The sequence below is a fragment of the Bos javanicus genome, chromosome 18 (assembly GCF_032452875.1).
Source record: "Bos javanicus breed banteng chromosome 18, ARS-OSU_banteng_1.0, whole genome shotgun sequence".
NCBI classification, from domain to species: Eukaryota; Metazoa; Chordata; class Mammalia; order Artiodactyla; family Bovidae; genus Bos; species Bos javanicus.
Window position 1 is genome coordinate 14128610 of NC_083885.1, and position 26709 is coordinate 14155318.

At 62.1% G+C, this 26709-nt stretch overlaps 3 protein-coding genes across 9 annotated transcripts in view; 1 reads left to right on the forward strand and 2 right to left on the reverse strand.

The window, feature by feature from the left end:
* Positions 1-3499: 3499 nt before the first annotated feature.
* On the reverse strand, positions 3500-11965 carry RNF166 (ring finger protein 166). Of its 3 annotated transcripts, XM_061387001.1 has the most exons (7): positions 11677-11741; positions 7812-8041; positions 7282-7438; positions 5868-5980; positions 5375-5489; positions 5177-5284; positions 3500-4496 (listed from the first exon to the last, which is right to left on the reverse strand). In XM_061387001.1, exons 2-7 carry the CDS (start codon positions 7844-7846, stop codon positions 4431-4433), a joined length of 594 nt encoding a protein of 197 aa, XP_061242985.1. In that variant the 5' UTR covers positions 7847-8041; positions 11677-11741; the 3' UTR covers positions 3500-4430. The 3 variants fall into 3 exon arrangements, with proteins under 3 accessions (XP_061242985.1, XP_061242983.1, XP_061242984.1); XM_061386999.1 differs by lacking the exon at positions 7812-8041 and having other exon boundaries at positions 11677-11965; XM_061387000.1 differs by lacking the exon at positions 11677-11741 and having other exon boundaries at positions 7812-9764.
* A 19-nt stretch (positions 11966-11984) lies between these two features.
* CTU2 (cytosolic thiouridylase subunit 2) lies at positions 11985-18954 on the forward strand. The gene is made up of 15 exons (XM_061386995.1): positions 11985-12134; positions 12783-12860; positions 14799-14877; positions 15049-15108; positions 16164-16224; positions 16629-16738; positions 16848-17113; positions 17192-17327; positions 17442-17573; positions 17834-17925; positions 18013-18107; positions 18205-18334; positions 18466-18532; positions 18627-18685; positions 18764-18954. The coding sequence occupies exons 1-15, from the start codon at positions 12070-12072 to the stop codon at positions 18837-18839; spliced, it is 1506 nt and encodes a 501-aa protein (XP_061242979.1). The 5' UTR covers positions 11985-12069; the 3' UTR covers positions 18840-18954.
* The window catches only part of PIEZO1 (piezo type mechanosensitive ion channel component 1 (Er blood group)), a 55859-nt gene continuing 48072 nt past the window's right edge, over positions 18923-26709 (reverse strand). Inside the window, exons 30-51 of one of the 5 annotated variants that reach the window (XM_061386985.1) lie at positions 26594-26665; positions 25951-26051; positions 25435-25516; positions 25308-25364; positions 25048-25220; positions 24806-24891; positions 24419-24610; positions 24054-24312; positions 23797-23985; positions 23342-23603; positions 22986-23124; positions 22765-22912; positions 22471-22685; positions 22199-22357; positions 21966-22113; positions 20526-20714; positions 20340-20432; positions 20087-20259; positions 19849-19971; positions 19693-19772; positions 19412-19601; positions 18923-19322 (exon numbers count right to left, since the gene is read on the reverse strand). In XM_061386985.1, coding sequence (XP_061242969.1) covers positions 19073-19322; positions 19412-19601; positions 19693-19772; positions 19849-19971; positions 20087-20259; positions 20340-20432; positions 20526-20714; positions 21966-22113; positions 22199-22357; positions 22471-22685; positions 22765-22912; positions 22986-23124; positions 23342-23603; positions 23797-23985; positions 24054-24312; positions 24419-24610; positions 24806-24891; positions 25048-25220; positions 25308-25364; positions 25435-25516; positions 25951-26051; positions 26594-26665 — 3380 coding nt within the window. In that variant the 3' untranslated portion in view covers positions 18923-19072. Of the gene's footprint in view, positions 19323-19411; positions 19602-19692; positions 19773-19848; positions 19995-20086; positions 20260-20339; positions 20433-20525; positions 20715-21965; positions 22114-22198; positions 22358-22470; positions 22686-22764; positions 22913-22985; positions 23128-23341; positions 23604-23796; positions 23986-24053; positions 24313-24418; positions 24611-24805; positions 24892-25047; positions 25221-25307; positions 25365-25434; positions 25517-25950; positions 26052-26593; positions 26666-26709 lie in introns of those variants that run through there. The other 4 variants (XM_061386984.1, XM_061386987.1, XM_061386986.1 and 1 more) reach the window with 4 other exon arrangements.

Sequence of the window (26709 nt, forward strand, 5' to 3'; positions counted from 1 at the left end):
ATGGAAGAACAGACAGGTGGGGCACAGATGGGAGAAGATGTCTGTGTCTCCCATCACCTGGCTTACCACCGGTTGCCACTCGCTTGCATTTCAGAGAACATGTGGCTGCCTTCTGCTTGTGTGTTTCTCCCGTGGCCTCGAGCTTTCCATGTGTACCTTCCCTTCCTTTTCTTCTTCCCAGATGTAGATAACACTTGCAGATACCCGGGCCAGCCCTGCACCCACACCGTCCTTCTTCGCCCAGTAAGCCACTGTGTGGCCACCCCAGGTTGACTTTAGTCCCCAGAGGGACTCGCGCACTCCCATGGAGAACCAGCTGATCTCATCCAGGAAACACCCCAGGGATTTCGAGGACCCTAGATCACCTCTGGGGTGGGGTGCTCCTTTCCGAGGGCTGCCATGAGCAGTGACCCAAAGGGAAGTTTGAGGTCCCTGCCTACTGCTCAGAACTGCCCTCCTGTGGTCACGCAGACTCCCTGTTCGGCTGTGACTCACAGGGTTGTGTCCGGGCCAGGCTGGAGTAGGATTCACAGAGGAAAACCCGAGTGTCTGCCCTGTTCGCACCCGGGCAGCGCTGGGAGGTCGGTGGCAGTGCCCCCTCACCCTGCTCTGTGTCCTCTGTCTTCAGTATGACCACCTTGCCTTACAGCTAGGCCCCATGCTATGCTGTCGGAAGCTCACTCCCCCCGGCCTCCTGGAATGGTGCTCCCCATCAGAGCAGGACGTTCAGGGACCCCAGCGTCTGCCCTTGACACCTGGTGACTTCTGCTTGTGGTCACATGCCCGCTTGCCTCTATCAGACACTGAGCCAGCAGAGGCCAGGTAAGATTGTTACAATTCCTCCTACACTGGTGTTCTCTTTCTTTTACAGGTATGTTTTGTTCTTTTCTGTGCTTTACAATGTGGCTCTGGGCTTGTGCACCTGTATTCTGTTAAGCCTGGATTTTCTACTGCCTGGGCTTCCTGGCCCAATGTGTAAAGCCCGTCTCTGTTAGATGCAGCCCAAGGGCTGGAGAGGTGGGACGCTCTCGCCCTCCCCCACAGCGCCTGGGCAAGGTTGGGTCTGTGGTTGGGGCTCAGCAGTACCTGTCAGATTAGATGGAAAAGTGTCAGGTGTGGTCCAGGCATGCCCCTCCCCAGGGATCTCTCAAGTGTAGACACGTGGGTGAAGGGACCTGGCCCCGCGGTGGGCCTGGCTCTGGGGCTCAGAATGGCACTCAGAACCTGGCCTTGCAGCTGGGGCTCAGCTGTCCCAGGACTTGGGGCACTTGCCCTGGTGGCGTGGCCCCTGTGTGGGTGTGTGGTGTATTTGTCATGAGGGCGTGGCTGTGACAGCCTGGCTTGGAGCATCCTTGTGGCTGGGTCCAAAGTCATGGACACAGTCCTCTGGCTCAGGCTGGTGGCCAGTGTGTGTGTGGTCACCCCCAGAAGGGGCTCACAGCTGCTGACAGCTGCAGGATCGCTCTAGAGGGCTGGTTGTTAGAGGTGATACTGGTTCTTAAATGGGGGGAGGGGTTCACATGCTGTGTGACATGGGGTTTCTGGGAGGGGACCCTGACCTTCACCCACAGCTGTGACCCACAGTGGGTGTATCACCAGGCACTGAGCCTCGCGGGTGATGCAGGGCTGAGGAGGGATGCATAGGTGTGCATGCATCAGTGCTCGGGGGTGTGCAGGCCTGCACTCTGGCGTGCACACAAGCAATGCCGCAGGAGCTGTTCCAGGTGTCACTGTGGTTGGGCTTCCGCAGGTGCGCCGGGGTTTGCAGGGGAGTGTCTGCTGGTGCACAGCCGAATTCCCAACTCTGGGCCCCATGGCACCCTCTCAGGGCCCCTTCCCTGTCTGGGCCCTCGTTCCTGGTGGCTTGTGGGAGAGGCCAGAGGGCCACGGGGCGTGGCTCTCTTCTCTGTGATTGTGAGGGCAGCTCCTCCTGGTGGGGTCCCGGCCCTGGCAGCTGGCTGGGCTGGAGAACAGGGCTCACCATGGGTTCTGGGCGCGGAAGCTCGCTGCCGGCTGGTGCTGATCACACGCTGCTGGGGATGTGTTATCAGGCCCACGGTGTGGAGGTGTCTTTGGGCCCGTTAGTCTGCACTGCCTTGTCATGAGGGAGTTCAAGGCTCCTTCCAGGGAGTACGTTTCGTGGGCAGATACGTGGTGCTCAGGTATGTCAGAGTCCAGAGGAGGCGCTGCAGCCTGGGCGTCACCCCCGGGGACTGCCAGCCTGCTGTGGCCAGGAGCCCTTGGTCGAATGCTGACATGGTGGGTGCTGAGGCCTCTACAGGGCGAGACTCGGGGACAGACACCCGGGCATCGCCTCCTCGAGGGCACTGTGAGGTCAGGACCTGCTGAGGCTGCCCTAAGGCTGCCCCTGGGACTCTCTGGGCACCAAGGGTTGTGACAGGCACATGAGAACAGCTCCATCCTCCCCAGGTGGCCTGTGGGTGGCTGACCAGCCTGGCTGTGTCCAAGAGGGGAGAACGTAGCTGCCACCAGCCCTGCTCCCAGGGCTGGAGGCTGAACTGGGGCTGGGACACGGGCCCAATGACCCCAGAACCCCATGTATCCCAGACACGACGTGCTGGCAGCTCCGGGGTGGCAGGGGGAGAAAGCGACAGGTCCTGGATGGGGGCAGGGTGGCCAGCCCCGGAGGAGTCAGCAGTGATGACTGCCGGGGGCAGGGGAGGTTGTGGCGGAGTGAGGTGCTGGGCTGGTGGGGGGAGGACGCAGGGCAGCGTCTGCACCTGTCTTCTGGAGCCGGGCGGTCCCCACGCTGCCCCCGCTGGCTCCAGGCCCTGGGTGACCTGCCAGGGCCACCCCGAGGCTCCCCTACCTGCACACGGGGGCCTGAATCCCAGCCCCTCAGCCTCCTGCAGGAGGGGGATTTCAGCCACACGCTTCCTTTCCCTCCAGCCCTGGGGAAGCTGATGCTGGGCCTGGGTGGCCCCCGGATCATGTCACAGCCTCTTTTGGAAGGTAGCAGTGGGGGGCGGGGTGCTGGTGGCTCCTGAGGAAGGCTTTCTATAGCGGCTAACTGAGCCCCAGGCAGGACGGTCCTTTCGTGGAGGCCTCTGCTTGTCAGCCCTGCCATGGTCAGTGGGAGCCTCACCTTCTCCTGAGGGGCAAGGTCCAGGGCACAGGTAGGGGAGGCAGGCAGGGACAGCTCAGCAGCGCACCAGGACCCTGACCACACGGGGTTCTCGTCGCGTTTTAAAGGCCTGTGGTGACTTGGAAACAGCAGGGGGCTCCTGGCATTGATGTTGGCCTGAGACCACCGTCCCTGGATGGATGTCTGAGAGGAGGGCTGGCTCCTGGGCTGGAGTGAGGGCACATGCTGAGGGCACAGCCTAGCAGGCTGCCTGGGGAGGCTGTGGGAGCCTCAAAGGTGGAACTCCTTGGGAAGGACACATGACCGCAGGCCTGCAGCAGAGGATGGCCTCCTGACCCCACTCCAGCCCTCTGCTGTTAATGTTTGCTGAAAGAAACGCACTGGTCAGGCCGCTTGAGATGCTTTGAAACGTTTTATTTAAATTTTTTTTTTTTTTTTAAAGACAGCAATAATTTACTCCAGGAACCAAACGAAGGTGCCAGTGAGCATTTTCTGGCCTGACCAGCCACTGCCCCGGCCCCGCGTTCTGCCACCCTTGGGGGTGGCCCTGCCTGGGCCGGGAGGCTGTCAGCTTCAGAACAGTGACTGCGGGGCTGAGGCTGGGACCCAGGCGGGGGGCCAGGAGCAGACCCAGCTGCCTCCGCAAGTGGCCAGACATTGGGATTTCTTCTGGCTGTTATCACAGTTGCCCCTGGGGAACGGCGAGGTGACCTGGGCAAGTAGTCACCTTGGTCCCCAGGCACAGCCGTTGTCCCGTCTCTCCCTTCCTTCCCCCACCTATCCCACAACCGTTCATTTTTGATTGTTTTTTTTAAAAAATATAATTTTGTAAATGTTCCATAAAAATACTATTGTTCCTAGTCAAACACAGATATTGCAATATGAAGGGTAACTGCTCTGTCTTTGCTCTAGAAAATGTGAAAAGGTCATCACACCGGATAATATAGAAAAGTGCGGAACCTCTAGGTATCACAAAAGCCAGTACCGAGCGCGCGAGGGGGAAGCGTTGCCAGGTGCTGGGCTGGGCCCCTGCGTGTCCCTGCTGGGTGGAGGGGCCTGAAGGGTCCTCTTGGCAGGGAGGACAGCATGGCTTTGAGACACGGACAGGGGCCGCACTCGCCACCCCCACGAGGCCATGTGCTCAGCCCGAGCACCGAGGAGCCAGCAGCGCTCAGCAGGAGCGCAGGTGGTGGGGACGTGGCCTCTCCTCTGGCAGCAATGCGGTTCTGCCCGGCCCTCGAGGCGCCTTCCCAGGCGGGTCTGGGCGCAGGAGCTGGCGGGCTCTGTCCTTGGAGGTGGGAAGGCTCAGCCGGTGGTGGCACCGTCAGTTCTCGGAGAGAGACAGGGCCAGGGCGGCCTGGAAGGCGGCCTCCTCGTCGATGCTATAGTCCTGGAAGACGGGTCGGAGCTGGGTGGGACGCTGTGGTCTCTCAGGGCCACCCCTGCCCGGTCACCTCAGACAGACTGGAGTGCAGTCCCCCCGCCCTGCTGCTGTTCAGCCTCACAGTCACGGGTCCTGGGCACCTCGTGGCAACTAGTAGGGGATGGTCTGGCTGCCCTGAGGACACTGCGCCCGGTGATGGAGGGCTGGACAGACTGTGAGCGGTGGACGCGAGGAACGAAAGCTGTCCTTTCCCCCCAGATTCAAGGACGGCAGGGTGGGGGAAACCAGGACCCCCGTGTTTCTACCATCAGGACCAGGTGCGGGCAGAGTGGAGGCGGGAGCCTACAAGGCTGGGTGCCCGCAAGCTGGCAGGGGACGGGAAGAGCAGACCTCGGGGCACACAGGAGGGGAGCGTCTGCAGGCAGGATGTGGCTCTTTCCCAGTGGGCACTGGAAGGGCCTGTCCCCAAGGAGGGTCTGTGTCCCCAGGCCTCAGTGCAAACCCGGGGAGACGGTCCCCCTGCGATGGCGCCTCCCTCAGAGGACCCCCCGAGTGAGGAGAGCTGGTTGGCCCGTGGGTGAGAGGCCCACTCTGCACAGCCCAGGGTCCCCAGGCCTCTGCTGGCCCTGCAGACCCACCCACCCACCACCAGCGCTGGGAGGGCGGGGGGGGGGCGGGTCACCCACCACAAAGGTGTCGTAGGAGAACTTGTGCCTGTGCAGCAGGTGTTGCAGGAAGTTGGCGCTCTTGTAGCTGGGGTCACCCCAGGGCATGGCCGAGCAGATGGGACATACCTGGGACAGAGCCGGGGGTGGGGGGTGAGCCCACGGGGCCTGGGAGGCCGTGCGTGCGGGGAGCAGGGTCTGGGGCGCAGGCAGGCTTACCACGCGGTTGGGGTCGCTGCGGTGGTTGTCCACGCAGTGCTTCACCAGCTCCTGCTGGTCCAGGTTGCGGGCGCCACAGTAAGGGCAAGCGAAGGTGGACCTATTGGGGACGGCACTGGGGCGGGGGCGAGGGGTGAGTGGCGCTGCCCCTCTTCCTACGGCCTAGCCGGCTCGCCCTCCCCCGCACTGTGGGCCCTGTGGTCGTGGAGCCCGTCCTCCTCTGCACGTTCCACCAGGACCTCCCACCTGGTAACTCCCAGTCTCTCCTTCCTCGATGTGGCTGCCCGCCCAGAGTGGTGTCTGTCTGGCCCCAGCCTAAGGACTGTGCTCCCATTAGGGGATGACAGGTAGGCCAGGCCAGGCCCTCCTGGGTCCCCACCTGCAGGGGTTGAGGCCCTTCAGAGCCCTCCCACCTCCTCAGGGTTGAGCCACGCTGCCCATCCTGTGACGTAGGCCAGAAACTGCCCCAGAGGATGACCTGCGCGGGGCCTACCTGGGGATGGGCTGGGACGTGGGCACCACGGGGACGAACTTGGGACAGTTGGCCATCTGCTCCTGGACCTTCATGCAGGAGGACACGTGCACTCTCATCTTGGCCAGCGTCACCTGGGAAGAGAGAGGGGAGGGTCGGGGCGGGGGCTGAGGCCCTGGCTACTGACACCCCGGCCAGCACCGTGGCTGGAGAAGGAGGCCAGTGCACCCAGGGCTGCAGAGCCGCACCCAGAAGCAGGTGCTCACCGCTCACGCTGTGGTCATGCAGGGGGCAGGGGGCCTCCGGGGAGCAGCCCTGACGGGGCCCCTGGGGAGCTGGGAGACATGGGAGGGTTGTTCGTTTAACTGGTTGATTGATTTGGCTGCTCTGGGTCTTAGTTGCCCCACTTGGGATTGTCAGCTGAGCCTTGTAGGGTCTAGTTTCCTGACCAGGGGCCGAACCCGGGCCCCCTGCATCAGGAGCGTGGAGTCTTGGCCACTGGACCACCAGGGAAGTCCCATGGGAGGGTATTTACTTGTGAAAAGTTACCCCTCATAACGGGAGCCAGCAGACAAAATTCTAAGCAGTCAGATGTGCTGAAAACTCCTTACTAAGAAGCAGAAAAGCTAATGTGACACAGCCTTCTCAATCACCAGGTTGCCCGCTCCGACCAGAGGTGGAACCGGCTCAACAGGGCAGGGCAGGGCGCACTGGCTGCCCGGGGCAGGCAGGAGTGAGTGGAGAGAAAGAGGCCCGGGCAGCACTCCCAGGTGGCACAAACGGGAACCTCCAGGAGCGCCCACCCAGAGCCTGCGGTACAGGGGGAGGGCCTCCTGACACCGGCCTGGCCCCCCTCTGCCCAGGGCTGGGGACACTGCATGAGGCCTGCCCCTCTGATCCCACTGTGTGGAAAGAACCACGACACAGACCGAGCGCGGGGCACCTCATGCTGCTCCTGGGCTGGGAGGGAGGGGCGCGAGAGCCTGAAGGAGGGCCCTGGACATTCAGACCTGTGACCCTGAGGACAGAGCAACCAGGGCCGCTTCCTACTGTGGTAACTCAGGAGAGTTAACCTGTTAACCTGAGCAATGGCGGAATCTGAAAACCTCACTTCACGTTTTGCTCCCAGGCTGGGTCCCTTGAAAGCTGGTACACCTGCCTGCAGGAACAGCAGGTGTCGGGCGGGCTGGGGGGGCTCGGGTGCTGGAGGGATGGTGGGCCTGGGCTTGCCTCAGTCACCGCCTGCAGCATGAGGGTCACTGGGGTGTTAGGCTGCATCTAGGGCGGGCTCAGCTCAGCCCCCATCCCCGCATTGGCCACAGCCCAGAGCCTGGGCCACGCTCGGGAAGTGAGTGGAATGGCAGGTTGCTCAACAGGACTGGGGGGTGGCCTGCACCTGGTTCCCCCATGCACCCGCCAGGAGCCCAGCCAATACCTTCTTACTGCAGCCTCGGCAGGGCGCCTTGTAGGACGCGAGCTGCTTCTCCACGTGGGCAGCCTTGTCCACCTTCTTGGGGTCAAAGGGCAGGCGGCACAGCGGGCACAGCGGGGACGGCACCTGCAGGCAGGGCTGGAGGCACTCCCCACAGAACCTGCAGGGGGGACACGGGCCTGAGGGCTGCACACCCCTACGTCAGCAGGTGCTTCTGTGCGGGGCCTGAGGGCGGAGTGGGCACTGTCTGGCTGAAAGATGACCACTGTCCCTGCCCCATCATGGGCTCCTGAGCTGCAGCCATGACCCCCTGTCCTGTGCTGGCTCCCAGACTTGGTCCCAGCAAGAGCACTGGCTGCGGGAGGGCCAGGGCCCACCCTGCCCATCTCACTGCCACGGGTAATGACAACACCTCGGGGGCTCCAGGACAGCGTGGGAGACCCAGGAGGCCCTCCACCCACTAAGTCTGGGGGTAAAATCACTAACCCCCAGTGCTGAGAGGAAACCACAGGGCCCCAGGGCCCAGCACTCACTGGACTGAGCAGGGCCAAGGCTGGCCAGGAAGCATCACCAGTCTTGGGACATGCCCTGTCCCCAGGCAAGCAGGGCTCAGGCCCTGAGCAGAGGCAGGGTGGCAGAGGGGCTGTGCCCAGGTGCCCAGGCTCCTCTCGGCTCTGAGCTCTTAGCCACGTCTCTGGAGGTGCCATGTCCTACACCCTCAGGTGCTTGGCCACAGCAGCTCGTGTTCACAACCAGCCCTGTGCTGTGGAAGAGCACACGCCGCAGGTCAAACATTCTCAGCTGGGAGACAAGAGGGACTGAGAGCCTGATCTCAGGACCAGCTTGGTCTGGCCTTGTAGGAAGTGCTGAGGGGTCTGCTCAGCAGAGACTGGGGCCTCGTCCACAGCCCACAGGCTCAGCCCCGCAAGAAAGGTGGCAGCTTGGCGGCCTGCACAAACCCTGCTGGGCACTGGGGTTTGTACTGTTCCCCACGGGTCAGGCGGGTGGGGCTGCGGGCATTTCTAGGGGCCCAGCTGAGCGCAGGGTCCCCATCCTTCTGCCTCAGACTTTCACCTCTTCTCAGGAAGAGGCACCTCAGGCGATCCAGAGGCCCTTCTCCTGCATGCTGGCTTCCGTGCAGCCACCTCTGTGTGCTTTCAGTGAGGGATGTGTCCCCTGAGCCACAAGCAGCTGGAGGAAGCTTGCAGAGCGCCAGGCTGAGGCTGTACTCAGGACAAACCGGTCTTGGGTCAGGGGAGGGGTGCCTGGTAGGGATGGGAGGCAGGGAAGCTGCGGTTCCAGAAGCAGGATGAGCCCCGCCTGACCCGCCCGCCACACTGCCAGCTCATCTTACTCCCTAAGGAGCCGGGGGCAGAAGGAGGTGCAGCACGGCCCCTGCCCTCGCAGGTGCACGGAGGCCTGGTTAGGGGGTGGGGGCGCGGCCCGTCAGCTGGCCGGAGCCTCTTCTGCGTGGGCCCATCGCTCAAGTGCTGCCCCCACTGGTGAACCCCTGCACAGACACAGGGGAGCCACCTGGGACCCTGAGAGGCCACTGAGCCTGTGGACAGAGGCCTTGCAAACTGAGCAGAGAAGCCCGCCCCAGGCTGGTAAATGCTCAGCAGTCCCGGGTCTCTGCAGGCACTGGACCACGGGCGCTGGGGGCTGTGGCCACAGAAGGGGCCTCAGTGACAGGGTGAGAGGCTGGCCTGGCCCAGTAGCCTGAGCTCCAGCCTCGGCTCTGCTGAACGCCTGGGGATTGCCCTCGGCTGCCCCGATCTCCTTTCCCTTGTGCTGGAAGAGTAACAGCACCTGTCTCCCAGGCCTCTGCAAGCAGGGAGGACTCAGAAAATGTCTGTTACCACCATTCTCTACACATCTCCTGACGCATAAGTGTGCCAGTTTTCTACAACTTCTGTTCATTAACAGACTGCACGTGGGGACACTTAAGCGGGGGACAATGTGACGGCACTGACCAGAGAGGGTGACGGAAGAGGCACAGTGGCTGGAGGCAGCCCAGGCAGAACTCTGGCCCCAATACACTGGCACTAGGGGAGGCTTTGTCAGAGCATTAGAAACAGGAGGTGGCTTCTGGTTCCAGATGCGGCTTACTGCCCAGGGCATCCCCTGAGTGTGACAGATTACTGGCTTATCTGGGGACTTCCTGGGAGCGCTTTCACAGTCTCCACCGAGGAGCCCCCTTGCCTCTGGGCTCCTGCTGGAAAGCCCTCCCTATGACCTGCCCCTTCTGTCGGGTGCTAGAGCAGGAGTCCAGGCCCAGGCAGGGCTGCTGTCACCTCCAGAAAACCTATTTTGTGGAAGGAAACTGCTTAGTTAGGTAGCTGTGGGGTGAGGCAGATAACCAGACCACCAGCAGACTTTTTAAAAGGAAAGGTGTGTCTTTAAATCTTTCATGTTCATTTGCGCTGCTGCTGCTGCTGCTGCTAAGTCACTTCAGTCATGTCCGACTCTGTGCGACCCCATAGACGGCAGCCCACCAGGCTCCCCGTCCCTGGGATTCTCCAAGAACACTGGAGTGGGTTGCCATTTCCTCCTCCAATGCATGAAAGTGAAAATGAAGTCGCTCAGTTGTGTCCGACTCTTTTCGACCCCATGGACTGCAGCCCACCAGGCTCCTCCGTCCATGGGATTTTCCAGGCAAGAGTACTGGAGTGGGGTGCCATTGCCTTCTCCTGTTTGTTTGCACACACGCCTTCAAAACATCGGACAAGAAACTTATAGAAAGTAGGCAGCAGAGATAACCAGCCAGGAAGTTTACATCAGCAGTAGGGTCAGGAAGGAAATATTTCTAAGGCAGAAGCTAAAGAAGAGGCTGCTGCAGGACCAGCTCAGGAACAGGAGCAGAGGAGTCTGATTCTGCCGAGAAAAGTGTGGGGAGAGGGTATTAGAGAAGAATATGCTTTCACAGCAGTTTGTGTAGTTCTGTATTCTAAAAAGACTTATTTGGGAAAAAAGGCTTGTGTCTAGGGCTGGGTGAGTGTTGATAGAAATCCTAAGCCCAGGAAAGGCTTTCTAAAATTGGGCCCCAAGACAAGCTCTGCAGCTCTCTCAACGATTGGCTGGAAGAAGCTGAACACACTGTGACAACACCCACTGATGTGTGTTGATGAGAGAGGTGCTGTTCAAAGGCTGCCCCTGCCAAAATGTCACAAATGGCATGAAAAAGTGAGGTGCAGCGCCTTCAGGACTCGTCAGCAACGCTCCCCCAGGATGCGCAGGTGGGTGTCTGTGCCATGTGTGTGTGTGTGTGTGTGTGTGTCTGTGTCTGTGCCGTGTGTGTGTGTGTGTGTGTGTGTGTATGTGTATGTGTGTGTCTGTGTCTGTGTCTGTGCCGTGTGTGTGTGTGTGTCTGTGTCTGTGCCGTGTGTGTGTGTGTGTCTGTGTGTGTGTGTGTGTGTGTGTAGGCTTCCCGACTCCTGACACCGTCCTGCAGCCCGAGGATACACAGCATACACACCTAGCAGTTCCAGTTCCCTCTTTGCATCAAGAACCTCCTGGGCCAGCTGCCTTTGTTTGCAAAATGTTCTGGGGCCTCCTACTATCCTGGGTGCACCTCGGCCCCACCTCCTCAGCAGCTCTGCGGGCAGCCAAGCCCTCCTGTCCCCTCTCCCACCCTGCTATTTTCACTCAAGAGCTGTGTTATTCAGCCTTCTGGAGAGTTGGAGACCACACACTCTGATCTCAGGCCCCTCCCAATCAGGCTGGCAGCTCCCAGAAGACAGGAGTGCAGCTCTCTGCTGGGAGAAGAGCTACATCCTCAGGTTTGTGTTCCTGAAACAACTGGCCCTGGCGCAGCTTGAAACCCTAGCAATGTGTGTGGCATGTGGTCCACCGAGGGCCAGCCTGCCTGGCTGCTCAGTGACCCATGGTGACCCAAGTTCTCCATCAAAACAAAACAGCACCAGACTCCAAGAAAGCCTTTGTGCAAACTTTAGGGAACTCCTCTCCTCTGCAGTCACGACAAGCTGACAGCAGATCCAAAAAATAGTTGACAGCAAAAGCCACAAAGCATTTATTTACAATTGCCCACCCCAGTCTCCACTAGACCAGAGGGAAGGCGACCGGCACAGAGGTCGCACCCGCTGCCCTTTGAGTTCCCAGGGAGGCCCGCCGAGGCCGTCAGCGGCTCCTGGCACACGAGACCGGGCAGAGCTGCAGGTCGGCCCTGTCTGCCGACGGGGTGATCGGGGTCGAGCGCCCGGGGCGGGCGGGCAGGACGCTGGGCTGAGGCGGATGGACGTGCCCAGAGGGCAGAAACGGCGCTGCGCGTGGAACCCCTCGCCCCGCAAGTTCTCGCGCGCTGGGACTGCGCTGGGGTGGCCTAAGACCTCCCCGCGGCGGCGCCCGACCCCGCGGCCTCCCGGAGGCCAGCGCACTCACGTGTGGCCGCAGCTGCCGATGGCCACGGGCCGGTGGTAGACTTCCAAGCAGATAGGGCAGCTGTACTGCGCCTCCAGGGCGCTGTCGCCGCCAGCGGGCCCGCCCGGCGGCTGTCGCTGCTGAGCCGAGCCCACCAGGCTGCGGAACATCGCCATCCCGGGGCCCGGCCAGCCGCCGCCGCCCCTGTCCCGGCTCGGCCTGCGCGTCACGGCCGCGCCGGCGCCGAGTTGACATCAGAAGGAGCGCCCGCCCCCAGCTCTAGAGTCACGGCTGCGCCGGCGTCGTGTTGACGTCATAGAGAGCGACCGCCCCTCGCGGCGGCGCCTAGGTGACGTATCAGGATGCGCCCCGCCTCTGCCGTCGAAGCTGTCGGCTAAGCGACACAGCGCAGCCATGTGCGAGATGTCTGAGGAGTACCGGGAGTCCGCCCCCAAAGGGCCGCCGCCGCCACGGCTTGGGTAAAAGTTGGGCAGCTGCACCCGCCACTTCCTTTCCGATCCTCCGGCAGGCGGCGAGCCCTGCCCCGAGGGCCAGCCCGTACGCGCTTTGCGCTCAGTCTCGGGGGCCACGCTCCGGGAAGCCCGGAGACCGCCCAGGGCGGGTCCTGGGAGTCCAGGAATCTCTGGTGTGGGGTGGACCTCGCTCCTCAGCATCCGGGGAGTGCCTGGCAAGTCCGTGGTAAACACTTGGCGCGCTCGCACCTCTAATTTTTGTAGCCAGTGGAATGGTTCCGCCTCTGACCAAGCTGTCCTTACTTGGCGAGGAAAGTCGACCTGCCGTCCGCTTCTGCACTCTGGTTCCAGTTCTCCCCTCCAGCGCCTCCCAGAGCTAGCTGTCTCTTTTCTCGTGCCAGTCCTAAGAGACAGAGCCCACTGAGCTGGCTTTGACGAACTGAAATCCCCTTAGGGCCCTGGTATTTCCTCAGCGGGGTAGTCTGGAGAAGAATACTAGGTCCGGTCTGTAAGGTGCAGGCTCCTTCCTCCCCACCCCGACCCCCACCACGGTCTCTGGTACAACAGCTTGGGATGAGAAACCGGCTGCCGCCTCCCTGAAGCCCCTGAGCGCATGTAATCAGTGTCCTGGTCTCTCTTCTCCCAATGCCTCAGAACTGGGGATCAGAAGTGTGTGAAGTGCAAGGAAGGCCTGCCTGTGGTGGTGATCCGGGCTGGAGACGCCTTCTGCAGGTGAGGCCTGGAGGTGGGAGGTGACCCGGCACACACAGTCTCAGTAACCAGGACTGCCTCCATTTCTGCGGCTTTATTTCTTGCTTTTGAAAGCATTTTACTCCTAATGTCCAGGGGTGGGTGAGTGTGTGTGTATGGCTGTGGGTGTCGGTTTTTGTGTGAGTGCTGTTCTCCCAGGTGTGCATCAGGAGGCAGGAAGGTCCGAGTGGCGCTTACAGAGAGTTGGGAGCGAAGGTGAAGAGGAGTGTGGTGCAGGCGAGAAGAGCTCCTCAGGGCAGCTGGAACGTATTCAGGGGCAGCTTGGAGCACCCTGGGCTCTCTGGCAGGCGCTCTGTGTGTTGCCTGTTTTACTTGTGAGAGAGGGATGAAAGGGGGAGTTCTAACCTCCCAGCTGTGGGGGCATCTCTGGGGATTTTTTGTTTTATTTATTTGGCTCCATCAGGTCTTATTTGAGACATGTGGGATCTAGTTTCTTGACCAGGGATGGACCCCAGGCCCCTGCATTGGGAGCACAGACTCTTAGCCACTGGACCACCTGGGGCAATCCGTGGGGGGACCTCTGGACAGGAGCAGGGGCTGATCCCTGGTCCCAGAGAGGCCTAGCATGTTCCGTCTGATCTGAAGCTGTCTATGGCCCTGTCATGTTGGCCATGAATCATAACTTTCAGTGTCTGGTCATGTTCATGGGGTCCGTGGGTCCACAGGGGTCAGGCTTGTCACTTGCTTTATGAAATTTAGGTGACGTGACATGCATGGCAAACAAACACGTTGAATTATTTGACCAGCTCACATTTTTAAATTGGTCTCCCAAAGTATCAGACTCTACTTGTTAAGTTTCTGAAAAAGAAGCTAAAGGAATAGAATAAGTTGTTTTCTCCCAAACTTTCTCACAGTTGCCCATTTTTGCGGGGCTGAGTAGATTTGCTGTGTGCTGTCAGGAAATATGTTTTAGATACGAAAGTCACTGCTTTAACCACATAAGAGCATCTGGAAATGACGGTCTCTCCAGTCTGCTTGGAGAGCTCCCCGATGAAGAGGAGAGAGGCCACAGCGACTCCTTCTGGGCCCAGGGCTCCCCTCCCCTGCTCGCTTAGTCTGGAAAGAGGTGATAGGCTGGTCTTCCAGGTTGCAGATTTTGGCAGTCTGGGTTTTGAGCAAGTTCCTCATTGGTGGAGAAGGTCAGCATGTAGGAAGCCCTTGCCTTGCCTGACCAGAGGGAGAGCGTGGTTTCTGGGGCCTCATGGTGCTGTGGGGGGCACGGCTGTGGCAGCTGCAGGGTCCTCTCTGCCACTGTGATCATCCGTGTCTGCCCAAGGAACCTCCCGGGGCCCTGACCTTCCAGGAGCCACCCCGTGGCGGATCCCCTGGGGTCCCTGGAGCCTCAGTGTTCTGCTGTTGAGTTACTGTTCACAATGCCTCCATGGGGTGTTTGGTCAGCTATTCATAAGCAGGGCCTGCTCTGTGTTGGGGGCTGTTGTGACACTAGATCGTCTGACCAGCAAGAAGTAAATGCTGTGGGGCACAGCCCCAGGCTTGGCCGCTGTCTGGGGCAGCGCTGCTCACCTCTGCTCAGGTCCCTCTGCTTGGGTCCCTCTGCTTGGGCCCCTCTGCTCCACCTGCCTGCCTTCTGGGTTGCTGGGGAGGGAGCTTGCTTTCTCTCTGCTTGTCTCTCTTCTCTCTTTCTTCTCTTTCCTCCCTTCTTTCCCCTTTTTCCTTTCTGTCTCTTTCTCTTCCTTTTTCCTTTCTTTACTTGCATTTTTTTTTTTCTCATTTCTACCCTCATACATCTTTGGGTGCAGCTCTTACTGTCAAGACATTGCTTTAAGGGTGGAAGTTGCTAAAAGAAAGTGTAACCTGGTGGACTCTCAGGCTGTGCCTGCGAGGTGTTGGTGGGTGGCCTGGGCTGTGTTGCCGCGGCTGCCAGTGTCTGTGTTGCAGGGACTGTTTCAAGGCGTTGTACGTGCACAAGTTCAGAGCCATGCTGGGGAAGAGCAGGCTGATCTTCCCAGGAGAGAAGGTAGGCTGTGGCGCCCCCCTCGCAGGCGGCCCGTCCCAGCCGCATCGTGCCAGCCCCTCCTACGGGCGCACACCCGGACTCCTGGGGGACTCACGTTTGGAGACATCCCTGGGCGGAGTAGGGGGCCGTGTTGGAGGTGCGGCGCCCCCAGTGATGTTCCTCCTTCCGCAGGTGCTCTTGGCGTGGTCTGGGGGGCCTTCGTCCAGCTCCATGGTCTGGCAGGTCCTTGAGGTATGTCTCCACACCATCCTCCTGCCACGCCTAGTCAGGATCCAGTGTGGGGGCTGACACCAAGGGACTCTTGCTTGGGGCTGGAGAGAAAGGTCCTATTCCCAGCCAGGATGCTCGGGGCTCTTAGATGTGGGCACGTGGACGCTGGCCCTGGAGTGGTATGGGGAGTGCCCAGCCATGTCTGGGTTTAGTGCCCTGTCCCTTTGCTCGAATGCAGACATGTGTTGCTGGACAGCACCAGGCACCAGGGTGGCACCAGGGCAAAGCGCCCCTCAAGGCATCCAGGGGCGTTCCCCTGGTCCAGGGACGGTGTCAGAACAAGACAGTAAAGCAAGAGCAGGTGCCCCAGGGACCTGAGGGCTTGGGGGTTCAGGGTGGCTTCCTTGAGCAGTTTAAGGGGGGGCTTGGAGAGGCAGGGTCAGGGTCTCGGGGGTTCAGTGGAGAGACAAGGGGCATGGGGGCTGTGCTGGCCCATCCACAGGCCTACTTTGGGCACTGGAGGCAGTGGGACTCCTGGTAGCCCTGGGGCGCTTGGGAGGCCTTGACCCGCGTGGCACATGCCTGTACCCCTGCGCACCCTCTAAGGGACGGTGGTGTGGCCTGTACCAGGGCTTCCCGGAGGCGGCACTTCTGCGCTTGGTTTTCTGCCCTTGCCTCCTGGTCTCCTCAACCTGGCCAGAGGGGGTGAGACCAGCCCCCTCCCCGCCCTCGCCCGGCGGTGCTCTTCCCTGTGACCAGAGACGCCTTGCTGTCACGGTCTCTTCTTGCTCTGAGTGGTCTGAAGGGCTTGGCAGGGGCTTCTCGGGTGTTGCCAGGAGGCACAGACAGGCTTTGAGAGCGGGTTTTGCTTGGAGGGGGACAGAGGTACCCCAGGGAGTGCCACTCTGAAGCGCGCTAGGCTGTGCCTCTGCCCTGTGGGCCTGCGTGGAGTCCGGCACAGCACAGGGGACACTGCTGCCCTTTCCTGGGGCCCTTGGTCTGGAAGGAGCAGAGTCTGCAGCAAAGTGCCCGGTGGCTTCTGGCCTTGGAGCTGAGGCCCTGTCACACCCCCCCAGGGCCTGAGTCGAGATTCTGCCAAGAGGCTGCGTTTCGTGCCAGGGGTTGTCTACATTGATGGTATGTCTCCTCCTGGGCCCTGGTGTTCAGATGGGCCTGCTGACTGCTGGCGCTGTGCCCATAGGAAGCCCTCCTGGGGGCGTTTCTCTGGAGACAGTGAGCGTGTTCGGCAGACAGCACTGCTGCTGTCCTAAGTCTCAGACCATCCAGGGTTGGGCAGAAACGTCTACCGAGTGTCCACCACGGGGTCCAGGGCACTGAGTGAGAAGGGCGAGTTCATTGCCTGAGGGGACCTGCCCTTCCGGCCTCCACCCCATCCCCAGAGAACTCACCAGCCACTCTGAAAATGCCCCCCGAGGAGACAGGTCAGCATTCAGAGACTGCTGCCCCCACAGGGCTGTTGGTCCTGACCACTGCCCACATCTCTTGAAGCCTGACTCTCTTTTTCTGCCTGCGGGTCTCAGAGGGAGCCGCCTGCGGCCAGAGCCCCGAGGACAGAGCGAGAACTCTGGCGGAGGTGAAGCTGGCCCTGCAGACCACTGGCTTCCCATGGCATGCTGTGGCCTTGGAGGAGGTGGGCGGGCCGTCCCTGTTCGAGGGCCTGGGGGCGAGCACTGGGTGCCTGAGGGGCACAGTCCGCTTCCCCCACGTTGGGTGGGTCTCACAGCTCTGCCCTCCTGCAGGTGTTCAGCCTGCCACCCTCTGCGCTGCGCTGCTCTGCCCAGGAGGCAGCGGGGACGGAGGGAGCCTACAAGGCAGCCGTGGACAGCTTCCTGCAGCAGCAGCATGCACTGGGCACCAACGGGGTAGAGCGGCAGAGCCAGCACTGTGCCCAGGACCCCCAGAGCCCCGCTGGGCCACCCACGACCGCCCAGACTGAGGCACTGTCCAGGTTGTTTGACTCAGTGAAGACGCTGACGGCCAAGGAGGAGCTTCTGCAGACCCTGCGGTGAGTCTGTCTCGCCCTGCCCCCCGAGTTCTGGGCCTGTCTCCCTGCGCTCCTGAGACCTCCCGCCTCGATCCACAGGACCCACTTGATTCTCCATGTGGCCCGGAACCACGGCTACTCCAAGGTCATGACGGGGGACAGCTGCACCCGCCTGGCCATCAAGCTTATGACCAGCCTGGCACTGGGGAGAGGGGCCTTCCTTGCCTGGGACACGGTGCGCCTGCAAGCTGCCCAGGGGTCACCCAGGAGGCGGGGAGAGGTCAGGACCCCCCAGCAGGCAGGGACAGCCGAGTATAGTGAGGAACACTGTCCCCCTCACCACCCCCAGGGCTTCTCAGACGAGCGACATGGTGACGTGGTAGTGGTACGGCCCATGCGTGAGCACACGCTGAAGGAGGTTGCCTTCTATAACCGTCTGTTTGCCGTGCCCTCCGTCTGCACGCCGGCCCTGGACACCAAGGTGGGCAGCGTGCACGCCCCTTGCCGTAGTGGAACCCGCGTGGGGCATCCCTGTGCTCCCGGAGTGGGGGTTTGTGGGGGTGGGGTGAGGGGCAGGATGGGCTCTGTCAGGGTGCCTGATTGAACGGGGGGGCGCTCTAGAAGTGGGGCGCCTGGTTTGCTGCACAGCAGACTCTCAGGGCTGATGCTGTGAAGTCCGGGGTCCACGCTCCTCTCAGGTGGGGCCCCTCCCACAGCTGCCCCCTTGTCTCATTGCCCCAGGCACCCGAGAAGGCCAGCATCCACCGGCTGATGGAGGCCTTCATCCTCAGGCTGCAGGCCCAGTTCCCCTCCACGGTCAGCACCGTGTACAGGTGGGTGCGTGTAGGCACTGGGGGTGGGGGCGCTGGGGGGGTGGAGCCCCCGGCCAGCAGTGTCTTAGAGCCCTGTCCCCACCCCAGGACAAGCGAGAAGCTGGTCAAGGCCCCCAGGGCTGGCTGTGCCGCCGGCCCCCGCTGCCTGCTCTGCATGTGCACGCTGGACGTCGACACTGCTGGTCTGTCCTCACCCGTGCGGTGCTGGGGCGGAGCACCCGCGAGTGCTCTTGGGGTTTTGTGGCCCCCGAGGTCCCCTGAGCTCCTCTGTGTTTGCAGATAGCGCCACGGCTTTTGGGGCTCAGACCTCACATCTCCCCCAGATGCAGACCCCTGTCACACAGGCTAGGGCGGCTGCCGGGCCCTGCTGCTGTGCCGGAATGGGTGGGGCCCCCGGCTGCTGCAAGAGGTGAGTCCCTGCCTCGACCTGTCGTGCCCCCCACCCTGCTGTGGTCGGCACCTCGTGGTTGCACAGTGTGGGTGCGCCCTGGGGTCCTCACTGAGGACCAGGCCAGGCGCTCAGTCCAGCGTGCTCTGCAGGGAGGACCCCCGGGCCCAAGTCATGGAGCAGCTGTGCTACGGCTGCCGAGTGAACATGAAGGACTTGGTGAGCGGCCACCTCTCTCCCGGGTGAGGGACAGGTGGGCACTGGCCAGCCTCGTGCCTTTCAGCCCCTCGCCTGTGCTAACTCTCTGTTGCAGCCCTCCTTGGAGCTCTTGCCACCCTATATCCTGTCCGAGGCCCAGCTCCGCAGCCAGAGGTACTGCCTGTTCTGCTGGGGAAGGGAGCATAGGAGGGGTCCTTCTGGGTGTCCGTTCCTACCATGCAGTTCCCCCAGGGCCACAGCCGAGCAGGAGATCCGGGAGTACCTGCTGGGGGACAGCGAAGACGAGGCCGGGACTGGCGAGAGCTGAGCTCGCGGACCAGCACCTGGGACAAGAGACCCCCCGGGAGCAAGAAGGCAGGCAAGGCTGGGCAGTCGGCATGTGATTGCCCCTTTGTATAAATAAAAACGTTTTAATTAGAAAACTACAGTACGCATGGGGGTGGGAGACAACATGAAGGGCCAGCAGTCCTGCGCCGAGCGGGCCGCGGCTTCCTGTGACAGCAGCATCAGGCTGGGGCCTCGACTCCACCCATGGTGGCTCTATTCCTTGTCGCGCGTCCACTTGATCATGGTCTCGGGTGAGCGGTACAGGAAGATGAGCTTGGCGTAGAGCTCCTCCTCCAGCTCCAGCTCCCGCGTCTCCCGCACCAGGAAGATGTCCTGGCATAGCTTGAGGATGCGGTCCACGCAAGGCAGCTCCTCAAACATGATGGAGTGCGAGATCTCGCTGAAGAAGCCGCGCACGAACTTGCCGATGACCAGCACGATGGACACGTACAGCCCCATGATGCTGGGGGCAGGTGGGTGGGCAAGTGAGCCTCGGGGCTGCTGCTGGCCTGCACCCTGCTCCAACCTGCCCCCCAGCACCGCCACACTCACCCATAGCCGGCCAGGAAGCCCAGGCTGGGCGGGCTGACCTTGTCACTGAAGATGACCATGGGCAGTAGGTTGCAGTTGGCCTGGCAGTCCTGCAGCTCAATGACCCACCACTCGAGGAAGCCAGCTGCCCCTGTGCCCACACGCTCCCTGCGCAGCTGGATACGCACGCCGAGATAGTCAGCCTCCTCGTCTAGGTGGGAACCGGGAGGTGTCAGGGCCCCCAGCTGTCCAGGGCCACGGCCACAGCCAGCACCCCCACCCAGAACCCCTGCCCCGCTCACTGGGCTGCAGCTGCTTCACGGGGTTGGCTTCAGGCCCATTGGGGGCACGGATGTACTTGGGGAAGAGGTGGGGGATGACCCTGTGGGGAGAAGTGGTAAGTCAGGCCTGGTCCAGCCCTCCTGTGGCCTCCACGCCCGGTCCCCCCACCCACTCACACGGACTGGTCCGAGGTGCCTTCCAGCAGGCTGGCCAGCTGCCGCCGGGCAGTGCTATTAGGGGCCAGGTCCAGGGTGTGCTTCTCGTTGGTGTACTCCACGCTGCCGCCCTTGGCCAGGTCCCTACAGCGGGGGCACAGTGTGACCTGGTGGGGTGTGTGACCCTTTGAGGTTGCCCTCTGCCCAGGACGCACCTCTGAAGTTCCAGGTGAAGGGTGGGGTGCCCCCCCGGACACACCTCTGGAAGTTCCAGGTGAAGCGCAGGGTGATGTCGGCCGTGCCGTTATACAGCTCCCGCTTCATCTGTGCCCGGCTTGGCGGGCTGATGCGCCACAGTGCCCCGGAGCTGCCCTCGATGTGCACTGTGACGATATCCTCAGGGCTGTACTGGCTGATGAACTGCATGGCCAGCTGGGTGCAGGGCAGCATCTCAGTGGGGAGCAGCCGGACCCTCCCTCCCACCACAGGCAGACGCACGGGGGGCCACTCACTGGGTGGGGGTCAAACTGCTTGGACAGCTCCTCGTAGGCGTGGTGCGTGAAGGGCACGATGGATGGCTGCTGGGCGCTCATGGTGAACAGGGGCTGGCGGTGGGGACATGGTGACCTGGCGCCCGGAGAGGCCCCCCAGCCCCGCCACAGCAGCAACGTGCAGCCAGACCCCCTTATGATGCTCACCTCATAGCCGCCCAGCTTGAGGGTGACGGTGACGTCGATGGGCTGGTTGACGACGCCGACCACAGAGCGCACCAGGGACATGAAGAGCAGCGGGAACCAGATGATGGCCACGAGGAACAGGATGATGAGGCCGCCCATGCCGTACTTGACAATCTTTTTCTTCTTCTGCCCCTTGGGCTGCGGGTATTTCTGGGGGTGGGGGGTAAACACAGGTCACCCGCTTGGCCCTGTGCCAGCCCCTGACAGCAAGCATCGTGGTCTCAGGCTCCCCTGTGACCCCACAAAGTCAAGCCTTGACTATACATTGAAACTGAAGCCATAGCGGTGAAGACAGCTGACCAGGGAGTAGAGCCCAAAGCCAGAACCAGACCCTCACCTTGAGGCCGTGGGGAAGGAAAGCCTTTGCCACAGAGGGTACTGGTCACCCACATCCTTGACAAAGATGAACTCATGGGAGACCTAAAGCAGTAGATGCTTTCAGGGCAGATCTACCTGATAAGGGTCTGACTTCCGGAATGCATAAGGAACCCTCACAATGACCAAAAACCACCCAAGTAAGAACCAGAGAGAAACCTGGACAGACTGTCTCTCCAAAGACAACGATACACAGGTGACCAACAAGCACAGGGAAAGATGCTTGATGGGAAACAGAAGTCAGCAGGTGAAACAGAAGGAGAAGCACAGTGCGACACCTCCCTGCCAGGGCGTGGTGCAAGCAGGCTGGCGTCCCTGCCATGCCACAGCCACAGGGCTCGGCAGGGGCCCCCAGAGACACGGTTCTTTCCTAAGCGCACACCCAGGAGATGTGAAAGGCTGTGGAGGCTTTTTTTTTTTTTTAGGACATATACAAGTCTTAACCACAATGGACTACTACTTAGCCTTGAGAAGAAACTGTGGTACAGCTGTATGGATAAGCTTGGACCACACTGCGCTGCGAGAAGCCAGTTGTGGAAGGCCATGCATTGTGGGTCCATGCAGCTGGCGTGACAGGAACAGGTACACCTATGTAGGGGTGGATGGGGGCCAGGGGCCAACTGCTTGTGGGGCTGAGGTTTCTGGATGATGAGTGTGGTCTTAACTGTTCTGATATTTGTGGAGATTTGAATATACTAGAAACCATCCACCTGGTGATGTGTGAATGTTATCAGTAAAACTGATGAGAAAGCACAAAAGCCCAGGTAACAGGTCAGTGCTCACACTGTGACCCACAACAGTGAGCCAGGGCCCAGAGGCCAGGCCTCCTGCTCAGTGTTGGCTCTGGCCCCTCTGTGGTTGGGCCACCCCTGAGGCAGCCTCAGTCACCGTCCCCTGGGAGGAGCCTGTTCTGGCCACCAGGAGGATTTTAGGACAGTGCCCTCTCGACTTCTGCTGTGTGGGCAGTGAACCCCAGGCGGGACCCCAGTGGGGGTGAGTGGCCAGTGCCCCCTGGGGCCCCGGCACCTTCTCAGTCTCTCGGCTGCACTTGATGATGAAGATGTTGGCGTAGATGTCCTCCACGCACATCCAGTTGGACAGGGACAGCGTGGTGTCTGTCCACACCCAGTCCATCACTGCCCGCAGCTCCACCAGGAATGGCACCAGCCGGAACCTGCCCAAGGCGGGGCACCATCAGGAGGGCCGGAGGGATGATGCCCCCTACCCCCAGACCAGCACCCCAGGCTGGCCACACTCACCCCTGGAAGAGGAAGAGGTTGAGGTGGTTGTACTTCTTGGTGAGGAAGTTGCCGAGGATGCGGGTGGGGTAGCCACAGCGGATCTGGTAGGCGGACAGAGCGAAGTAGATGCATTTCACAAAGTACCACAGCTGGGCCACCGCATTCTGGCTGAACATCCTGGATGGGACCGGGAGGCCAGGTCAGAGGTCAGGGTGCCCATGCCCCCAACCCTGCCTCCACCAGGCACTACAAAGCCTGTGTCTGGGCGGGGCCTGCACCCTGGTACGCACCGCTCAGTGACAGCGGGCAGGATGAAGAACATCCAGAGGTGGACAGCCAGCACCAGGACGACCTGGAAGGCCAGCTTGCCCAGCACGGTCTTGCGCAGGTAGAGGGCGCGGTCAATGACCATGGTGCTGAACTGGATCAGCAGCATGACCAGGAAGGCCTCGGGCACCTGGTCATCTGACAAGGAGGACGTGATGTCCGTGGCTGCCGAGTGCTTCTGTGGCCGGGAGAGCAGAGGTCAGAGGTGCTGGGGAGGCCGCGGGGCCTGGGCTCACCAGGGCGGAGACCCAGCTCACCCCAAAGGCCCAGAATCCAAAGATGATGATGATGAAGTCAATGACGTCGGCCAAGAACATGAGCGCGTAGACGTCGGTCGCGGCCCGGTACTTCGTGTGCAGGATGTCCTGGAAGAAGCGCCGCACGGGCCAGTACATGCTCCGGGCCCTGCGGGCGGGCGGGCTCAGTCCAGGCCCTGCTCCTCCCACCCTCGCCTGGGCGCTCCCAGCAGGGCACTCACAGGGACAGGCAGAAGCTCTGCAGCCGGACCCCCAGCACCCTCACTCTTTCCTGGGGGCGACTCCGCCTCTTCTCTCTCCGCAAGGTCGCTGCCCCGGCCGCCACCACCGCCACTGCTGCCTCCTCCTCCTCTTCCTCACCTTCTGTGAGGAGCAACCGCCACTGACGGTGGAGCCTGCATGGCACCGGCTGGCCCAGCTCAGACTCCTGACCATCCCAGGAAACCCCTAAGGGGCTGCCAGTGCAACCAGCCCACTTTGTACAAACCAAACCGAGTGCAGGGACCTCCCCAGGGTCACCAGCAGAGGGTGTGAGGGCCGTGGGATGTGAGTGGCTCCACCGGGTGGGCCCTCGTACCAATGGCCTGTCCTCTGGTTTCCGTGCTCTCCTTCCTCCTCCTCCTGAAACGGAGGCTGATGCGCCTCTTGCCGCCGGACTCTACGGGCCCACCCTTCGCTTCCGCCTGGACATTGTCCTCAGCAGGGGGCCTGGCCGCCCCTCCTGGCTCCTCCTGGGGCGCAGGCAGGGCTGGCTCCTCCTCAGCCCCCTTCTCCTTTGCACTGCCCCTATCGTGCTCCTTGGACAATGGGGGGTCCTCATGGTCCCAGAGGCCGTAGCACTGTGGAGTGAGGCAGGCTGGTGAGGCTGGCATGGCCACCCTGGGCTGGGTGAGATGGCCAGGTCCACCCTGGGCCCCAGTATGTCCCGCCTGCTTCCTGAAACAAACTGGCTGTGTGTGTGCGTGTGTGTGCGTGTGTGTGTGTGTGTGTGTGTGTCAACCTACGTGTGCAGGTGTGTGTATGAGTACTCACCAGCAGCTGTGCGCGGTGGAAGAATAGCGCCATGAGCTGCAGCAGGTCATACTTGACGTAGCTGTCGCTCTTCTCCAGGCCCAGGATGCGCGGCGGGAAGTAGGGCTTGTTTTCATAGCGCCGCAGCACAGCGTGGCTGTTCCAGGGGAAGAAGCCAAACTGGAACAGATACTTGGCGACCACCGTGACCTGCAGGGGTGAGAGGTCAGCGTGGCGCCCGCACCCTCCCCCACCCCCACCCCTCCAGCGACGCCCACCTCCGTGAAGACGATGGCCGTCATCCAGAAGCGCTTGCTGGGCCGCGGGATGGAGAGCATGGCCCACAGGAAGACCAGCACGGGCAGCACAAGGGAGGTGGCTGAGGCAGTGACCATGTGGTTGAGGACGATCACGAAGTAGCACAGCAGCTCCGAGTGGGCAGCCACGCACTGGTACAGGGCCTCCAGCAGCCGAAGCGCCCGGCCCCGCCCCGCCGCGAACTGCTCCGCCTCCTCCAGCTCCGGAATGTGCACGCGCCTGCGGGGGACCAGGCTCAGGCCTGGCGCAGAGGCCTGGACGGCACCAGCACTGGCACCGGCTCGGAGCCTCGGGGGCCACCTGCTGTGCACCCCTCCCTGCTCACCTGTCCACCAGCAGCTCGCTGGCCGTGCGCATTCGGGCGCGGCCGCCAGCGGGAAGCTCCCCAGAGCTGCGCAGAGAAGCCCCAGGCTCGGTGACCACCTCTTCGCTGCTGCTGCGGGTATTGTAGCCAGTGCTCAGGGGGCTGCTGGTGTCCTCGGTCACGCTGCTCAGCGGCTCCTCCACCCCCAGCCCGCTGCGGGAGAAGGCAGCTCACAAGGCGGCCTGTGCTCTGCCCAGGCTCTGGGGGCAGTCCTGGAGGGCCTCTGGGTCTCTGGTGGACAAGGGCCCAGCCGGCTACCGCCCCCTGTGCAGCAGCTCAGGCGCTGGGGCTGGACAGGCCGCGTGAGGTGAGTCCCCACTGTCCTGAGCCGCCCGCCCCTGCTCCTACCTCGATGCTGTGCTCAGGGCATCACGGGCTGCCTCAGCTTCGTTGGCGTACAGCTGGTCCAGCACGTCCCGGCGCACCTCTCCGCCCTGCAGGGCAGCCAGGGTCTCAGGTCAACCGACTTGGGCAAATGGGGGGCGTGGCAGGCGTCTGTGCAAGGGCGGGGCATGTGGTGGTGGGCAGGGTGTCGGTGTAGGGGGCGGACCCGGGGGAGTGGTAAGGCGGGGCCGGGGCAGCCCGCTCACCCGGAGAAGCTCCTGCGTGAGTAGGTAGCGCTCTGCGCGCAGTACGTCGCTTATGGCGCGGTGGTGCCGCGTGAAGTCGTGCAGCCAGCGTGTCAGCCCGTCCACCAGCGCCTGGCCCAGCACCCACAGGAACTGCACGGCGCTCAGGACTCTCTGCATCACATGGCTGCGGCCTGCGGTGAGGGTTGGGCAGGAGGGCATAAAGGAGCGGTCAGCGGGTAACCCCCACTCCCTGACCCCAGCCCTTGGCACCAACTCACCGGTCACCTCGTCCTCCAAGCCCTCTGCCGGCCCTGCTTCCTGGCTTGGGTCGCCTCCTAGGCACAGGGGACCTGATCAGCGCTTTGCCTCCCCACCACCCCACAACCTGCCCATAGCCAGACTCACCTGTGCGCAGCTGCTCGGCCCTCTGCTGCCGCTGCTGCCGAAGCACGGTCTGCGCGTTGGTCACCCACGCCTGGTAGGCCATCTGCAGGCAGGGCCCTGGGTTAGCACCCCTCCACCCCTGCCATGGGATCCCATTTACCCACCTCTGCCTCCTGTCCAGGAGCAGCCTGGGGTCAGGAGGCCAGAGTAGGGGCCATCAGATCCCTGGGGGGCTGTGGTGGGAAGACGGGGGTGGTACATGAGCCACCCAGCACATCCTGGCTGCCACTCAGTGCCAGTCCCCATGCTGAGAACAGGAGCCCAAAGGTGGACAGGAAGGGTGTGTCTAGCAAACAGTGAGCCTTCTCAAGAGACCAGGGTGGTCAGTCATGGCCCGGGGAGGTGGGCAGAGGGGCACACAGCTGCCCATGACCTTTACCCCTAGATCCTGCCTTCCCCCCCATATGTGAGTGCAGGAGGTCTGAATGGGCTGGGTAGGTGCCCTAGGCCTAGGGAGTGTCGGGCCCACATGCTCACCTGAAAGGCGCTCTGTGACGATGGCCTGGGGTCCTCGGGCTGGGCTTCCTCCTCCTCCTCACTGTCCGACTCGAACAGGAAGTAGTCCCCAGAGTGGATAACTGCGGGCAAGGGGGGCACTGAGAGCCAGCCACCCTCCCTCCTCCCGCCAGACCCTCAAGTTCATCTCTTTGGTTTGGGATGGGTCCAGTAACAGTCTGGCTATTCTGGCCAGCTTGGGACCCTCAGCAGCCCGTGACCCTGGGGCAAAGGCCCGCAAGCCACCCTCCTCAGAGGGACGGCCACGGGCAAGAACCAGGGAGTGGCAGGCCGGGGGACAGCAGCACATGCACAGGACACAAGCAAGAGCAGGCGGGGACGAGACCAGACTGGACGAGAGGGACACGAGTGGGCAGGACTGGGAAGGAGGGACACTGCCAGCCAGCAGCCAAGACTATACTTCTGAGTCCAAGAGTTAGAAAGCAGAAGACACACAGAGCCTGTTGTAGGGATGTGGCCCCTGATGACCCAGAGGCTCAGTGTGAAGCCTGAGAGCAGGGCTCCTGGGAGGTGCCGGCCAGGTCAGTACAGGGCAAGAGGGAAGCCTGCCTAGCGCACAGCGGCTCTGAAAGGGTGGTCAGGGAAGGCCAGGTGGGAGCAGTACCTGTGGCGTGGTCCAGCCAGGGCCGCCACCACTGTTGTTGTGGCGGGGAGGAGCCCCCTGGACTGCCGGGCCCTGTGGAGGGGCAGGGTGCGCATGAGCCAGTGGGAAGGGGCGCA

Coding starts and splice junctions, on each gene's coding strand:
- RNF166 (XM_061386999.1), bottom strand. CDS start 11,831: ATGGCGATGTTCCGCAGCCTGGTGGGCTCGGCTCAGCAGCGACAGCCG. Junction 5,981..7,281: donor GCCGAGGCTGCAGTAAGAAG/GTATTGGCTGGG, acceptor CTCTCTTCCCAG/GTGACGCTGGCCAAGATGAG. Junction 5,285..5,374: donor GCAGCGACCCCAACCGCGTG/GTAAGCCTGCCT, acceptor GCTCTGTCCCAG/GTATGTCCCATCTGCTCGGC.
- CTU2 (XM_061386995.1), top strand. CDS start 12,070: ATGTGCGAGATGTCTGAGGAGTACCGGGAGTCCGCCCCCAAAGGGCCG. Junction 14,878..15,048: donor TGATCTTCCCAGGAGAGAAG/GTAGGCTGTGGC, acceptor CTCCTTCCGCAG/GTGCTCTTGGCGTGGTCTGG. Junction 17,114..17,191: donor GAGCTTCTGCAGACCCTGCG/GTGAGTCTGTCT, acceptor CTCGATCCACAG/GACCCACTTGATTCTCCATG.